General features: G+C 38.9%; 1 protein-coding gene across 3 annotated transcripts in view; it reads left to right on the forward strand.

Annotated features, from left to right (window-relative positions):
• The window catches only part of lrrk2 (leucine-rich repeat kinase 2), a 247705-nt gene that overhangs the window by 155788 nt on the left and 73588 nt on the right, over window positions 1-18329 (forward strand). For all 3 annotated transcript variants that reach the window (XM_039761109.1, XM_039761110.1, XM_039761111.1), the window contains exons 30-35: window positions 3329-3456; window positions 4071-4289; window positions 12894-13095; window positions 16620-16708; window positions 17157-17344; window positions 17462-17616. In XM_039761109.1, the coding sequence (XP_039617043.1) occupies window positions 3329-3456; window positions 4071-4289; window positions 12894-13095; window positions 16620-16708; window positions 17157-17344; window positions 17462-17616 (981 nt within the window). The remainder of the gene's footprint in view (window positions 1-3328; window positions 3457-4070; window positions 4290-12893; window positions 13096-16619; window positions 16709-17156; window positions 17345-17461; window positions 17617-18329) is intronic.

Consider the following 18329-nt stretch of genomic DNA (forward strand, 5'->3'; position numbering starts at 1 on the left):
TATGTTAGCATCCTAAATGTGCCGATTTAGTAATGTTGACAGGTTTGCCACTCCTGATGAGAATTCAGTACTGTTGAAGTATTTTCAATTTAAAGGTTTTGACTCGTACTGTAGTTTGTAGGCATTCGGAGGCCTTACAATAGACTTTGTAGACCATTCCAAAAACTTTTTCTTATCTCTTCAGGAATTTTCTTTGATTATGTTATGTTGCTTTCACGTAATTTTTTGAACTGGCAACTCGACTCTAATAAGTAAGGGTCAAATGAGTGAGGTTTATATTGAGCAGGCCAGGGTTGGCTGTAATCAAGCCTGGTTGTGTTCATTCAGCTATGACTTCTTTATTTAGGTTGATTTAAGTAGGAAGTAATTGCTTTTTATCACAGTAGATATAGAAGTAGCTTAAGCTTAAAGTGTTTCTTGTTCACTTAAATGTCCTCTATCTAAAATGAGATTTTAGTGGATAGCCTGGAAACATTAAGTGTCAAACATTTCTAATAATAGATGAAGACTGAAACACAGCACATACTTTTTCACATGGCTCTATATATATATATGCAGTACTTTCAATGTGAACTTGATACTTGTTTTTGTTCCTTAAGTAGGCAATATGTTGTAGTGACTAAGTATCTGGACTTTAAACCATAAGTTGCTGGCTCAGTTCCTAACTTCATCTCACTGTGTGGTCATGAGCAAATAAAATAACACACCTGTGCTCCAACTGTTTAAAAGTGTGTAAATGCTGTTTATAAAATAAAGTAATAAATTTGGCAGGCAGGTACTTCATATTAGCCAATTTCCAGTACAGAATTCAAAAGATAACCACCTTGATTAAATTTATCCTTTTCATGAGTTAGTATAGCTTCAGATCGGTATGTTGTGGAACCACATGATCTCTCTATAATAGTGTGGCAAATGCTATACTTAATCATGCCTCAGCATGCCACATTTACAGATGTATTCAGATAAGTGACAGATACAGTAACCTCAAAAATTTGCTATAGTTGTGAAATAAATATACTCAGCAAAAAAAGAAACGTCCCTTTTTCAGGACTGTGTATTTCAACAATAATGTTTTAAAAATCCAAATAACTTCACAGATCTTCATTGTAAAGGGTTTAAACAATGATTTCCATGCATGTTCAATTAACCATAATCAATTAATTAACATGCACCTGTGGAATGGTCGTTAAGACCTTAACAGCTTACAGAAAGTAGGCATTTAAGGTCACAGTTCTAAAAACGCAGGACACTAAAGAGACTTGTCTAATGACTGTGAAAAACATCCAAAGAAAGATGCCCAGGGTCCCTGCTCATCTGCGTGAACGTGCATTAGGCATGCTGCAGGGAGGCATGAGGACTGCTGATGTGGCTAGGGCAATAAATTGCCATGTCCGCACTGTGAGATGCCTAAGACAGCTACAGGGAGACAGGAAGGACAGCTGATCATCCTCGCAGTGGAAGACCACGTGTAACAACACCTGCACAGGATCGGTACATCCGAATATCACACCTGCGTGACAGGTACAGGATGGCCACAACAACTGCCCGAGTCACACCAGGAACACACAATCCCACCATCAGTGCTCAGACTGTCCGCAATAGGCTGAGAGAGGCTGGACTGAGGGCTTGTAGGTCTGTTGTAAGGCAGGTCCTTACCAGACATCACCAGCAACAACGCCGCCTAGGGGCACAAACCCACCTTCGCTGGACCAGACAGGAGTGGCAAAAGTGCTCTTCACTGATGAGTCGCGGTTTTGTCTCACCAGGGGTGATGGACGGATTCGTGTTTATCGTCGAAGGAATTAAGCACGTCTGGGACCTGTTGGATCGCAGGGTGAGGGCTAGGGCCATTCACCCCAGAAATGTCCAGGAACTTGCAGGTGCCTTGGTGGAAGAGTGGGGTAACATCTCACAGCAAGAACTGACAAATCTGGTCCAGTCCATGAGGAGGAGATGCACTGCAGTACTTCAAGCAGCTGGTGGCCACACCAGATACTGACTGGTACTTTTGATTTTGAGCCTCCCTTCATTCAGGGACACATTGTGAAACATTTTTAGTTTATGTCTTATGGTGTTGACTCTTTTAGTGTTCATACAAATATTTACACATTAAGTTTACTGAAAGTAAAAACAGTTGAAAGTCAGAGGACGTTTCTTTTTTTGCTGAGTATAGTATTTAGAGAGAATTAGCTGACACCACTCTTTATATTGGGCATTTCTAAATGTTTCATCCTTTTTCATATTTGTTACAACATATTATTCTTGTATTACACAGTTTGCATATATTTCTTCCCATATTAGCTTCTGTTTCTAGTTTGCCTGCTTAAATAGAGTACCTGCATTGCTTTTTGTACTGAGATAAATGGGCAGGATCTGCATTGAAGCAGTGGAGGCAGGTAATTTAAGGTAGCAGCACCTCATAGTTTTTTATACTTGCTTTATATACCATATATGAGTACGCACACTAATGGAATGCAAGATAATGTACACTACAAAGTTTTTTTTCATGTTAGTGCTTAAGGGGAAGTCTTTAATCATGATCCTTGGAATGCACTGATATTCAATTATGTCCTATATTTTGAAATATAAATAATAAAATATAAGTTAATTTTGAACTGCTATAAAACTGTTGGTGATTCTATTTCTAGGGAGCTTAGAAAGAACTGGGGTACATTTATTATTATTTTTTGTTTTTGGCCATGAGCAATCTTGTTTTCTTGATGAAAATTCCAGCAGCCATACTGTGTGCAGCAGGCACAATGTGACTTACAATACAAAGAAAATGATTTTCTGACTCACTTTGATATCAACTTAAGGAGGAGACCCATCTACAGCTCAACGTCTTCAGTTGAAAGAAAGGCTCAATAGGAACCCTGCATATGAAACAAAAAGATAGATAGATAGATACTTTATTAATCCCAAGGGGAAATTCACCAAGGGATACTCTTATGTTACTGGGTAGAGTATTATCTGTTTCATAGAAGAGAAACAGAAAAAAACAAAAATTAGGAGTAAGCTGTTGATGTTTTAGTACAAGATAGTGATAAATCTTGTAGTGTTACATAACAATATTAAATAGTATTAACTGGAGGCTTTGTAAAATTTTCAGTTCACTTTCAAATATTCATCTGTAGTGCTTATTTCAGTTCAGTACGAAAATATTAGAGATGTAGAGTAAAAAATGTTTTCTTCCTGCTAAGACAGAAGGTTTATAGTATCAGCAGATTTACTTCAAATGATAAGATATTCAATTTCAACATATTTCAATAACATTTTTCAATAATATGTCAGCTTCTCTCTCTTTTTTTTTTTTTTTTCTTGGTTGAAGGTCGAGAAGAGTTTTACAGTTCTCATCCTCACTTCATGACACAGCGTGCTTTGTATCTTGTTGTTTATGATGTGAGTAAAGGTGTAACTGAAGTGGATGCAATTAAGCCCTGGCTGTTTAACATTAAGGTATACCTTCTGTGCCTTGCACTTTACCTCTCTTCTTTCCTTAATAAAACTCCTTTTCCACAAGAATTGCCAGGTATTAAGTATCTTACTGACCTCACGGGTAGTTTCATTTGCTAAACAAGAACATTATCTGAGGTGTTTTTACTTAGACTTCTAACCTGTGAAATGTTACTGTTTTATTCTTGTGGTTCCTGTGCTTTTTAACTTTATTTGAGTTCTCTTTGCTATTTTTTTAAGCAAAAGCTAATCTGCCTTAATATGATCATTGCATTAACTATGCACTAGCTTTTTACAGACCATCACACTCATTTGTAATTTAAGTGATCATTCAGTGAGGCCCGGATTTTGGTATTGCTTGAATGATTTTGACTGTTTACCATGGCCCATAATTCTCAACAAGAAATTCCAGTTGGTTTTATAGCTTGTATGTTATATTATAAAGAAATTATAATGCTGATTAAGAACAAGTCCATATAAGGATCACATTGGTGTAAGGAGAACATGTCTTTTATTTATGCATAAAATCTTGATAATTTATTTGGCAGTTTCATTTAACTGCATAAAGGTTTGAGAAATGTCACGAATCCTGTTGTACTTTAACTTTTATATTTCAGGCTAGAGCCCCATCATCTCCAGTTATACTAATTGGCACTCACGCAGATGTGAGTGATGAAAAGCATCAGGAAGCATGTACATGGAAAATATCAAGTGAGCTACTGAATAATTTTGGTTTTCCCATTATCCGAGAGCATCATCTTATAAATGCGAAAGATGAGTCCGACTCCATAGGGAAGCTTCGGAAGGCCATAGTTAAAGAGATCATGAACTTTAAGGTGCTATTTTTTTCTCCTAAATAATTGCTGAGTAAATTTTACTTACAGAGTTAAAAAGCATTATTAAAAGCAGTATATGTGTTCATAGTATCCTGAGTAATCTGTGTGTAAATTGCATTGCATTTTCAATCTCTGTTACCTAATTACAGTGGTGTGAAAAACTATTTGCCCCCTTCCTGATTTCTTATTCTTTTGCATGTTTGTCACACAAAATGTTTCTGATCATCAAACACATTTAACCATTAGTCAAATATAACACAAGTAAACACAAAATGCAGTTTTTAAATGATGGTTTTATTATTTAGGGAGAAAAAAAAATCCAAACCTACATGGCCGTGTGTGAAAAAGTAATCGCCCCCTTGTTAAAAAGTAACCTAACTGTGGTGTATCACACCTGAGTTCAATTTCCGTAGCCACCCCCAGGCCTGATTACTGCTACACCTGTTTCAATCAAGAAATCACTTAAATAGGAGCTGCCTGACACAGAGAAGTAGACCAAAAGCACCTCAAAAGCTAGACAGCATGCCAAGATCCAAAGAAATTCAGGAACAAATGAGAACAGAAGTAATTGAGATCTATCAGTCTGGTAAAGATTATAAGGCCGTTTCTAAAGCTTTGGGACTCCAGCGAACCACAGTGAGAGCCATTATCCACAAATGGTAAAAACATGGAACAGTGGTGAACCTTCCCAGGAGTGGCGGCCGACCAAAATTACCCCAAGAGCGCAGAGACGACTCATCCGAGAGGTCACAAAAGACCCCAGGACAACGTCTAAAGAACTGCAGGCCTCACTTGCCTCAATTAAGGTCAGTGTTCACGACTCCACCATAAGAAAGAGACTGGGCAAAAATGGCCTGCATGGCAGATTTCCAAGACGCAAAACCACTGTTAAGCAAAAGAACATTAGGGCTCATCTCAATTTTGCTAAGAAATATCTCAATGATTGCCAAGACTTTTGGGAAAATACCTTGTGGACTGATGAGACAAAAGTTGAACTTTTGGAAGGCAAATGTCCGTTACATCTGGCATAAAAGGAACACAGCATTTCAGAAAAAGAACATCATACCAACAGTAAAATATGGTGGTGGTAGTGTGATGGTCTGGGGTTGTTTTGCTGCTTCAGGACCTAGAAGGCTTGCTGTGATAGATGGAACCATGAATTCTACTGTCTACCAAAAAATCCTGAAGGAGAATGTCCGGCCATCTGTTCGTCAATTCAAGCTGAAGCGATCTTGGGTGCTGCAACAGGACAATGACCCAAAACACACCAGCAAATCCACCTCTGAATGGCTGAAGAAAAACAAAATGAAGACTTTGGAGTGGCCTAATCAAAGTCCTGACCTGAATTCAATTGAGATGCTATGGCATGACCTTAAAAAGGCGATTCATGCTAGAAAACCCACAAATAAAGCTGAATTACAACAATTCTGCAAAGATGAGTGGGCCAAAATTCCTCCAGAGCGCTGTAAAAGACTCATTGCATATTATCGCAAACGCTTGATTGCAGTTATTGCTGCTAAGGGTGGCCCAACCAGTTATTAGGTTCAGGGGGCAATTACTTTTTCACACAGGGCTTTGTAGGTTTGGATTTTTTTTCTCCCTAAATAATAAAAACCATCATTTAAGAACTGCATTTTGTGTTTACTTGTGTTATATTTGACTAATGGTTACATGTGTTTGATGATCAGAAACATTTTGTGTGATAAACATGCAAAAGAATAAGAAATCAGGAAGGGGGCAAATAGTTTTTCACACCACTGTATATTGCATATTCTAATAATGTTTGTGTCATTTTTGGTGCAACAACAACTTTGATTGTAATACAGCTCTTAAAATTAATAATATATGTTAAAAATTAAAAGAACAGATGAAAATAACTTATCCAGACTTTTTTTTAATTGACCGTGCAATTGGCTCTCACAGGACTGCTGATTAAGACAGCAGTCTTTCAGTTTATAGAACACACTTCAGTTTAGAGTCATGGAGAGCCAATAGATATCATGGAATTATAAGGTGTAAAGCAGAAATGGTGCATCAGTCTCTTTCACAGCATATTCATGGACCTGCACAATCAGCTATATCGTTATAAGTATAGTACAGTATATAACTTAAAGTTGTCAGTAAATGTAAAATACCCGTTCTTTGAATGGAAGAACAAAATGGGAGCACCTCTAGGGAAATCCATACAAACACATCATGGAAAGTTGCTCTCTTAACAAACAATGAACAGGCCATTGTTCAAACATACAGTGCATCTGGAAAGTATTCACAGCGCATCACGTTTTCCACATTTTGTTATGTTACAGCCTTATTCCAAAATGGATTAAATTCATTTTTTCCTCAGAATTCTACACACAACACCCCATAATGACAACGTGAAAAAAGTTTACTTGAGGTTTTTGCAAATTTATTAAAATAAAAACTGAGAAATCACATGTACATAAGTATTCACAGCCTTTGCTCAATACTTTGTCGATGCACCTTTGGCAGCAATTACAGCCTCAAGTCTTTTTGAATATGATACCACAAGCTTGGCACACCTATCCTTGTCCAGTTTCGCCCATTCCTCTTTGCCACACTTCTCAAGCTCCATCAGGTTGGATGGGAAGCACCGGTGCACAGCCATTTTAAGATCTCTCCAGAGGTGTTCAATCGGATTCAAGTCTGGGCTCTGGCTGGGCCACTCAAGGATATTCACAGAGTTGTCCTGAAGCCACTCCTTTGATATCTTGGCTGTGTGCTCAGGGTCGTTGTCCTGCTGAAAGATGAACCGTCACCCCAGTCTGAGGTCAGGAGTGCTCTGGAGCAGGTTTTCATCCAGGATGTCTCTGTACATTGCTGCAGTCATCTTTCCCTTTATCCTGGCCAGTCTCCCAGTTCCTGCCGCTGAAAAACATTCTCACAGCATGATGCTGCCAGCACCATGCTTCACTGTAGGGATAGTATTGGCCTGGTGATGAGCGGTGCCTGGTTTCCTCCAAACGTGATGCCTGGCATTCACCCCAAAGAGTTCAATCTTTGTCTCATCAGACCAGAGAATTTTGTTTCTCATGAATCTGAGAGTTCTTCAGGTGCCTTTTGGCAAACTCCAGGTGGGCTGCCATGTGCCTTTTACTAAGGAGTGGCTTCCGTCTGGCCACTCTACCATACAGGCCTGATTAGTGGAATGCTGCAGAGATGGTTGTCCTTCTGGAAGGTTCTCCTCTCTCTCCACAGAGGACCTCTGGAGCTCTGACAGAGTGACCATCGGGTCACCTCCCTGACTAAGGCTCTTCTCCCCGGATCGCTCAGTTTAAATGGCCGGCCAGCTCTAGGAAGAGTCCTGGTGGTTTCGATCTTCTTCCACTTACGGATGATGGAGGCCACTGTGCTCAAAGCAGCAGAAATTTTTCTGTAAACTTCCCCAGATTTGCGCCTCGAGACAATTCCTTTGACTTCATGCTTGTTTTGTGCTCTGACATGAACTGTCAACTGTGGGACCTTATATAGACAGGTGTGTGCCTTTCCAAATCATGTCCAATCAACTGAATTTACCACAGGTGGACTCCAATTAAGTTGCAGAAACATCTCAAGGATGATCAGGGGAAACAGGATGCAATTTTGAATTCAATTTTGAGCTTCATGGCTGTATACTTATGTACATCCATCCATTTTCCAACCTGCTAAATCCGAACACAGGGTCATGGGGGTCTGCTGGAGCCTATCCCAGCCAACACCAGGCACAAGGCAGGAACCAATCCCGGGCAGGGTGTCAACCCACCGCAGGACACACACAAACACAACCACGCACTAAGGCCAATTTAGAATCACCACCTAACCTGCATGTCTTTGGACTGTGGGAGGAAACTGGAGCACCCGGAGAAAACCCACGCAGACACGGGGAGAACATGCAAATTCCACACAGGGAGGATCCGGGAAGCAAACCCAGGTCTCCTAACTGCGAGGCAGTAGCGCTACCACTGCGCCATCGTGCCGCCACTTATGTACATGTGCTTTCTCAATTTTTTTTATTTTTAATAAATTAGCAAAAATCTCAAGTAAACCTTTTTTTCATGTTGTCATGATGAGGTGTTGTGTGTAGAATTCTGAGGAAAAAATGAATTTAATCCATTTTGGAATAAGGCTGTAACATAACAAAATGTGGAAAACGTGATGCGCTGTGAATACTTTCCGGATGCACTATAGTTTTTTGGAGCTGTATGAAAGCACTGGTAACCATTGTCCTACTGTATCACTCATATGCCTCACTCCTTCACTCAGATGGTATTAATTCAAGGAATACTACCTTGTTTGTTTTGCTATTCTTCTAATTTTAGAAACAGAATTATATTTTTCTGTCTTCAAGATGGGGGCCATTCTAAATTAGTGCCAACTAGCCAACCCGCGACTACCATACGCCGCATAATCAGGCCGTTTTTTTAATGATTTTTAAGCACAGGGAGAAAATTAACATTTGAAAAATTGGTAATGTAATAAATCAGCAAGAAAAGCAACATTGTAACAATGCACGGAACAAACCAACACACAATCATCCGTGACTGAAAAGCATACAGTTGGAGATGTGTGACTCACGTTCTTTTCGCGGTTCGCTTTTCCTCAACATGGGTTAATTGTATGTGCCAGCCTGGATCTCCGTAAGGGAATAGCAGTGGATAAACCATGGGGTCTCAGTTCATATTAAGAACAGAGATACGCTTGCAAGCATCTCCCGTTGGATATATGCAAATGTCACCTTGTGCAGGAGGTTCCTCATCTTCACCTACAAAGATAGCAGCAACATCAGTTTGACAGGACGGGGCGTTATAACTTCTCATATCCAGACCTGGATTTTCCATGAACACCATTTGTACAGCAGTAACAGGGTTACCGTGAGTGATAATGTCATGCATTTGCATGTAAGACTTTGCGAAGGGATTATCCTGTCGTAACATGTTGTCTAGTTGAAGCAACAAAATGTCACTGCAAGTGCTATTACATTCCTTTTGCAAACGTTGACTGGTAGCCTCAGCAGAATCGAAGATATATAGCTGACCGTATTGTGGTGACGCGTCAGGATTGTTATATAAAGGAGAGACCTGGTGATAAAGTTGACCGTGGATTCTGAAAGCATACGGTCCTTGTCCAGATGGTTGAGCGATGTGTGCGCCCATTGACGCGAAAGCTAAAGCAGAGTTGTATTCCCTGATATGATCACAGTAATTTCGGGACAGCGGGTTCTTGCCAGTCAATAGGTCTTCTAATAAAAGAAGGGGTTTGGATAGCAGTGGCAAAGACACCTTGCCGGCATGACAACACTTTGTGTAATGTCCGGATTTGTTGACCTCTGCTGGCCAATTAAGAGCATTGCAAGAAGCACATAGTGCGGTAGGTAGGCCAATGTTATGTTCTTGGACGTGAATGGCGGTATCTTCTTGAAAAGCTGCAGAAAAGTGAATGCGATGTTTGTGCATGAACGATTTAGTGCTGTGTTGACACTGAAGGGAATTGGAATGAGTTGTGTCAAAACATTGCTGGCAATGTTCACATTGCATAATTCGTTCAGTGGAGTGTGTTTTTAAATGCATGTTGAGAAATCTCTGTACTCGGAATGTTTTTGAACAAATCGTGGAATGCGTTTGTTCAGTGGAGTGGGTGTTTAAATGTGCTTTGAGATATTTCTGGCGTGTGTAGGTTTTGGAGCAGTGTTGACACTGAAAAGAATTCATCAGGGAATGTGTTTTGAGATGTTTAGTAAGGTATCTGCCTGCGTGAAAGTGTTTGTTGCAAATTCTGCATACAAATCTTTGTGTTGAATGGATCTGAATAAGGTTGTGGAGATCGATCTCACTTGTGAAGTCCTTGTTACAAAATGTGCAATTGAAGGTGAGAGTGGAATGAGTTTGTAAGTGTTTCTTGAGAGCGCGAGTTGTTTTGAAGCATTGTTGGCAATGTCCACATTGCATCATTCGGTTAGTGTTGTGTTTTTTCTGAAGCGAATTGGAATGAGTTGAGTCGAAGCATTGCTGGCAATGTTCACATTGCATAATTTGTTCAGTGGAGGGTGTTTTTAAATGCATGTTGAGAAATCTCTGCACTCGGAACGTTTTTGAACAAATCGTGCATTCAAAGATCTGTTTGGAATGCGTTTGTTCAGTGGAGTGGGTGCTTAAATGTGCTTTGAGATATTTTTGGCGTGTGAAGGTTTTGGAGCAGTGTTGACACTGAAAAGAATTCATCAGGGAATGTGTTTTGAGATGGTTAGTAAGGTATCTGCTTTCTTGAAAGTGTTTGTCGCAAATTTTGCATACAAATCTTTGTGTTGAATGGATCTGCATATGGTTGTGGAGATACATCTCACCTGTCAAGTCCTCGTTACAAAATGTGCAATTGAAGGTGAGAGTGGAATGAGTTTGTAAGTGTTTCTTGAGAGCGCGAGTTGTTTTGAAGCATTGTTGGTAATGTCCACATTGCATCATTCGGTTAGTGTTGTGTTTTTTTAAATGTGTGTTCAGATATCTGTGCACTCTGAAGCTTTTGGAACAAAGGTGCATTGAAAGTCCTGTGTGGAATGCATGTGTTCAGGGGAGTGTGTCTTTAAATGTTTTTCAGGAAGAGGAGAGTGGGCAGGTGACGTCACATTAGTGTGGCGAGCAAGTTAGTGTGCACCCTGTGTGCACATACCGACAGTCAAAAGATGTCACCAGAAGGTTATCACGTGGGTATTTGAGAGGCATGAGAACCTTGTAATGCCCATGATCCAAAGGACCGCTAAAGAGCAGGGATATGAAGAGACGTTGGGCCGGATTATAAACTCGAGGAGAGGCATGAGGACGTTCTTGGAAGTAAATGCTGATAGTAGCTGGAAGGATTTGGGACATTGCCACAATTTCTGCCTCGCCACCATAGACTCCGGACGTACTTATGTAGTCAGCGTATTGTTGAGCAAACTGTATAACAATGCCACTGTGACTAACAACGGACACCACGTCACCGAAGTTATCCCAATGTTGGCAAACAAAGCTAACAGCCATGTTCCAAAGTTTGAGACCAACAGTTTCGTCAATGACATTTTTCCCAAAAAACCCGACTGACAGAAACAAACAGTTACCTGAAGCAGGAATTTCTATAATACTGAAAGAAGTGTTGTTTCCATGAAATACATTTGAAGCGATAGCCATGGAGGGCAAAAGAATAGTCAACGTGGCTCACAGCTGGATTCGGACCGCAGTACAGACAAAAGTGAGTGAGTATGTGTTTGATGAGCTGTTTGAGTTGGCGGGCAGTGATCTGAGGTGCGTTCCTGAGCACGTGGGAGGAGGGGTAGAGTTTCTGGGCGGGGCTTCGTTGTTCCTTTTGCATGGTTTTTCATGGTGGACGCGGTCGGGTGTCAAAACTGAAAAGAATAATGAAAAGTCAACGTGGCTCAGACGTGCATGTGGACTCCAAGCACAGACGAAAGGGACTAACTGGGTGGTCGGTGAGTTTTTCCATCCGGGCACATGGGCAGGCAGTGTGAATGCCTAGAGAGCGAGGGTAGATGCGGGCCGGTCAAAAAGGAGTGTTGATGGACAGGGAAACGTCTTCCGTGTTCCCGCAGGAGCATCTAAGAAAACGCATGTTTGTCGCGGATGCGAATTGCTGTATGTAATGTGTAAAACAGTTTGCTATGGTGCACCCAGTCGTGCGTCGTAACCGAAAACTCTGTTTTTAAAGTTTGCTTACTTCATTGTGCTTTAACCTCAGTTGTAAAGGATTGTTTTAAGGATCCCATGGGATACCCCTCGCAAACCATTTTACACGCTGCATATGGCAATTCACCTCCGCGAGAAACATGCCTGTATGAACAGTCAATGTGGCTCGGAGGTGCATGTGGCCTCCACGACAAACGAATATAAATGACGCCATTTTTTCTGTGTTGTCGTGTCCGAGTTGGTGGGTGAGGCTCTGCGAGTTGTCGTCGTATCCAATGGTCTTGGAGTTGGTGGGCGTGGCTCTGCGAGTTGTTGTCATATCCAATGGTCTTGGAGTTGGTGGGTGTGGCTCCTTCCTGCGTGCGCCATAGGTGTCTTACTTGTCGGCTGCTTAGTGAATCTACGCACCATCCGGCGTGCTTTCCATGGGTGTCTTGCCTTAGTGAATTATATATATAGATATCAAGGAGCTGCTGTTTTAGCTAATGGTCTTTCCTATTCTTTTCAGTGGGGACCACTAAACTATAAACAATAATTATTTTTTGGAGTTGGCAATAAGCCAGTTGATCTGGAATACCAGATGAAATTCTTTATGGAGATAAAAATGATTTACTAATATGCTATAATTTAGTAAAAAAAAGTGTAAACACATTTAAATGGGAAACATTTTCTCTCAATCCACCTGCAAATCTGTGCCTTGTCATAAATTTCAATTGTTGTAGTGATGGTTGCTTAAACTAGGGATATTACAATTTAGAGTTTGGTAATGATTTTAATTTTTTGCTGTATTGACCTTAAAAAATTGTCATTGATTATTTAACTTTCATAAATAATAATAGCCATTTAGTTCGACCATAGTTTGTTTTCATTTTTGATTTTAGCTTTCTCTTACTAGGAGCAGAACTTTTCCAAATTCATTCTTGTCCTATTACAGATTCGAGACCAACCAGTAATGGGCCAGCTGATCCCATATAGTTATTTGGAACTTGAAAAAAGAATTCTGCAGGAACGGAAGAAAGTGGCTGCCGAGTTTCCAGTCATTTGCCACAGTCGCTTACTGGACATAGTTGTGGAGAACCAGATTTTACTAGAGGAGAATGAACTTTCTCATGCTGTTCACTTCCTGAATGAGTCTGGTACAAATCCTTATATATTTGTTTTGTAATAATACTGTATTTTGGTATACAGGTGGACTTATTCCTAATTTATAAGTTACAGTCATTAAGAAGTTTATGTCTGTTATTTTTTAATGTATTTCAAAACGTAACAGAAGTTTGTTATTTCCAGAGCAGTAAGCAGGTTGTGTTGTGATGTTCACACATTTATATTCTTTCTTATTTTCTTTTGGTTAAAAATTGAAGGATGTATATAGCAGTCTAGTTACCAATGTCTTCTTCATAAACATTATGCTTTATGAACAAATAAGGCAATGCATCACATGTAAACATGAAGTTTGACTTATGCATTTCAAGCTGAATTTAAACAAAAACAATGCACATACAAGAAAACTGGTTGAATGCATACTGTATTTGTGTCTACATGGACAAATAACATACACAATTTAATCTTAAACAAAACATACTCAAAAAAGTCAACCCAGCTTCTGAAGCTTTAAAAAACATTTATTTTGATTGTTTTTTTGGGAGGTAAGAAACGACTAGGTAGACTGTTGGTATATACAGTAGAACCTCGGTTCACAAACGTCCCGGTACATGTACAACTCGGTTTACGACCAAAAAGTTCGCCAAACTTTTGCCTCGGTTCACGAACACACACTCGGTATACGAACAAGCCAGTTTCCCTTTCAGTTTGTACATGTTTAGTCTCTCCCTGTGCATTTCCTGTGCAGCGAGCCAGAAAGAGAGAGAGCGAGAGAGCGTGACACACACACACACACACACACACACACACACACACACACACACATAGAGGCAGCACGCACACACACAGGCAGCCCGAGAGAGGCACACACAGGCAGCGAGAGAGAGGCGCACGCACACACACAGGCAGCGCAGAGAGGCGCACGCCGCACACACACAGGCAGCGCAGAGAGGTGCGCGCACGCGCACACACAGGCAGTGCGAGAGAGACGCCCACACACACACACAGAGGCAGCCCGAGATGCAGACACACAGGCAGCGTGAGAGAGCTGGACGCATTAAGGTAGGAAGGCAGTTAAAGAATGCACTGGGCTTGATTTTGTTTTCACTTCTGTTTCCAGCGATCTGTTCGTAGCGTGCATTGTTGCAATGTTATTTTTCTTGGTGGTTTATTAAATTACAGATTTTTTCAAATGTTCGTTATTTTCTCTGTGCTTACAACTCATTTAAAAAGTGCTTTTAGCCGGCGGTTGGTAGCGCTATAGCGCAAACTATTGCACTGTTAGTTTTCTCTGTTGTTCAAGGTTTTCTCAGTGTTATTTAATGTTTTTACATTTAGTTTACTATTATGCTGTGCATTCTATGGTTTAATTAACTATATTTGTGCTTAAAAACTTAAATATATATATTTACATACAGTTTGTATAGTCTGGAGCAGATTAATTGTATTTACATACAGTCCTATGGGGGAAGTTGCTTCGCTTCACGACCAAATCGGTTTACGACCAGACTTTTGGAACGAATTATGGTCGTGAACCAAGGTCCTACTGTATAAACATCCATCCATTCATTTTCCATCCCGCTGAATCCGAACACAGGGTCACAAGGGTCTGCTGGAGCCAATCCCAGCCAACACAGGGCACAATGCACGAACCAATCCCGGGCAGGGTGCCAACCCACCGCAGTGTATAAACATTATTTACTGAATTATTTAAGAACAGGGTGAAGATTAAATTTCTTCAAACAAATTTAATATGTATTTGATTTATAATCAATCAATCAATCAATCAACATTTATTTATATAGCACATATTCATACAAAAAAATGTAGCTCAAAGTGCTTTACAAAATGAATAGAAAAATAGAAGACACAATAAAAAATAAACATAAGTCAACATTAATTAACATAGAATAAGTAAGGTCCGATGGCCAGGGTGGACAGAAAAAACAAAAAAAAACCTCCAAAGGCTTGAGAAAAAAAATAAAATCTGTAGGGGTTCCAGACCACGAGACTGCCCAGTCCCCTCTGGCAATCTACCTAACATAAATCAAACAGTCCTCTTTGTATTTAGGGTTTTCATGGAAGGACCTGATGATGATGGTCACGTAGATTTCTGGCTTTCAGTCCATCAATGTTGGTACATCATGATGCTTTGAGTAGGTGGTGGTGGCGCAGGCCGCCACCACAAAGAAACCGGAAAAAGAAACAGAAGAGAGAGTTGGGGTCAGTACGGATTTTAGAGCCACTATGAATAGTTATTATGATGAATTGAACATACAGAGTATCAGTATTAAGTTAAAGTGAAGTTATTAAAATGCCATGTTAAAGTAATGTGTTTTCAGCAGTGTTTTAAAGTGCTCTACTGTATTTGCCTGGCGAATTCCTATTGGCAGGCTATTCCAGATTTTAGGTGCATAACAGCAGAAGGCCGCCTCACCACTTCTTTTAAGTTTAGCTTTTGGAATTATAAGGAGACACTCATTTGAAGATCTAAGGTTACGATTTGGAATATAACGTGTCAGGCATTCTGATATATAAGATGGAGCGAGATTATTTTAAGGCTTTATAAACTATAAGCAGTATTTTAAAGTCAATCCTGAATGACACAGACAACCAGTGTAGTGACATCAAAACTGGAGAAATGTGTTCGGATTTTCTTTTCCCAGTTAGGATTCTAGCAGCTGCGTTCTGCACTCGTTGCAAGTGATTTATGTCTTTTTTGGGTAGTCCTGAGAGGAGTGCGTTACAGTAATCTAGTCTACTGAAAACAAAAGCGTGAACTAATTTCTCAGCATCTTTCAATGATATAAGAGGTCTAACTTTTGCTATGTTTCTTAAGTGAAAAAATGCTGTCCTAGTGGTCTGATGAATATGCGATTTAAAATTCAGATTACAGTCAACGGTTACCCCTACATTTTTTACTTCCGTCTTAACTTACAACCCTAGTTCATCAAGTTTATTTCTGATAACCTCATTGAATCCATTATTGCCAATTACTAAAATTTCAGTTTTCTTTTTATTTAGTTTGAGAAAATTACTATTCATCCATTCAAAAATACCAGTAAGACATTGTGTTAGTGTATCAAAAGAGTCAGAGTCATCAGGTGCTATAGATAAGTACAGCTGTGTGTCATCAGCATAGCTGTGGTAACTCACGTTGTAACCTGAGATAACACCATTAGGAATATCAGAAAGAGGTATGTGTCAAGTAAATAAAACACTTTCAGGTGGATCATAAATATACAAGATCAGTAATACATAGGAACAATAATGAGGACACTTTTTTCCAGGAAAAATCAATGAAAACAAAAGAAACACCATAACCTGTAAACATTTATTAATGTTGTAATTTTTATATGTTTGTATTTCACTTAAAACTGAAATTATAAAATGTTACACATTTTCTCAGGATAAGCAGGTCTTTAAATTTTCAGCTAGATTTTTTCATCATAATGAAGTATAGTACTCTTTAAGTGCAATATTAAGGGTATACATTTATATAAAATACAGTTATACTAAAAAGGCACAACGTTAAAAAGCCTACATTTGCTTTTTTCAGGTGTTCTCCTCCACTTTGAAGACCCAGCACTGCAGTTTAGGGATCTTTATTTTGTGGATCCCCAGTGGTTATGTAACATAATTTCACAGGTATTAATTATAAGAAAAGTTTTACTTTTAAAATTTGAAATTTTAAAATCTTAGAAATATATTTATGATTGTTTCATTGATAACCCCCTTATGCAAGACGTATTGCACCATTAGTTTATGTGGTGTGAACTTTTTTTTAACAACTGGAGTACAGGCAGGTTAAACGAATTGTGAGTCAAAGGAGAAAATGAAATTGGTGAACTGTTTAGAATAAGACACACTAGCTTTAAGGACAAACTGCCACAGAAAATAAATGGAAGGTTTCATTCTTGTTTATCAGATCTCATTGACTAATTTTTAGAAAATATATCAATAATTTTAGTAATTACTAAATAAATATTTTCCTTTTTCTATCCGGTCGTATAAATGTTTAAAACTGTTAAATTATTGTATGCCTTGCTAATTCTGTAGAGTTCACATGATTCTTTCTATTTATTTTTAATCTAAGATACTAACCATTAAAGGTGGTTCAAATTCTAAGTTCCCCAAAGGAATTATTCAGCGTTCAGATGTGGAAAAATGTATTCTTCAACACAAGAACTTTCCAAAAAATTACATATCACAATATTTCAAGCTGCTTGAAAGGTTTCAGATTGCATTGCCTTTGGGAGAAGAACAGCTTCTTATTCCCAGCAGGTAATTATGTAATTGTAAATCATAATATATTAAAGAGGAACAGTTGCATTTTAAGGTATACTTTTGAACATTAATTTCCATAAATATTAAAATTTAGCTTTTTTATTCTTTTCACAGCTTGTCTGACCAGAAGCCAGTAATAGAGCTTCCCCATTGTGAAAATTCAGAGATCATAGTGAGGCTTTATGAGATGCCCTACTTTCCTATGGGATTCTGGTCCAGGCTAATCAACCGTCTGCTTGAAGTTTCTTCTTTCTTCTTTGCAGGAAGAGGTAGGTGATTTAAACTGCTATTTAATCTCAGTATATTAGATATTTAAAATATGTAAGAATCATTTTTATTATAAAGAGAGTAAAAAGACACATTCAGGTTTGGGAATCAGTGGCTAAAAGCTCCATTCAGTAGCCATTGCAAGTTTGTTTAGTCTGCCAGAAATACGAAAGGGCCAGGAAAGTGTCTCCCTCAAGTGCTGGTCAATGAATGACAGTCTTCCTTTATGAGAATAAAGAGGGAAAATGGATAAGTAAATGTTTAGCCTGTAAAGATTTCCCCTGTGGAATCCTTCCTATGACACACTCATCTGACAATAGGCTGTAACAAAACAGAATGGTGCTAGAAAATAATGCAATGCCCAGTTGAAATGATAATGCAAATAATTAAAAATAAATATAACATTTCAGATAGAATGGTAATATTTTGATTAATATTACTTGACTTTAACATATTTCATTTTTTTATTGATTTAATTGGAAGAAAATAAGATTACATATAATCAAGACAACAAAGAAAATAACATCAAGTCAAACTTAACAAGCCAGAATTCAACATTTGCCTGAGAGAAAGACATAAGAGCCAACAACAAGAGCAAATCTTTAAAAATAACAAAGAAGAGAGAATGTCATATTCCCTGATATAAAAGCTTATTCTAAGATTTTATCAGTTAGATCTTGCCATATTTTAAAAAGAACAGATCCTCTAAGTGAGT

This window comes from Polypterus senegalus, chromosome 8 (genome assembly GCF_016835505.1).
Source record: "Polypterus senegalus isolate Bchr_013 chromosome 8, ASM1683550v1, whole genome shotgun sequence".
Taxonomy (NCBI): domain Eukaryota; kingdom Metazoa; phylum Chordata; class Cladistia; order Polypteriformes; family Polypteridae; genus Polypterus; species Polypterus senegalus.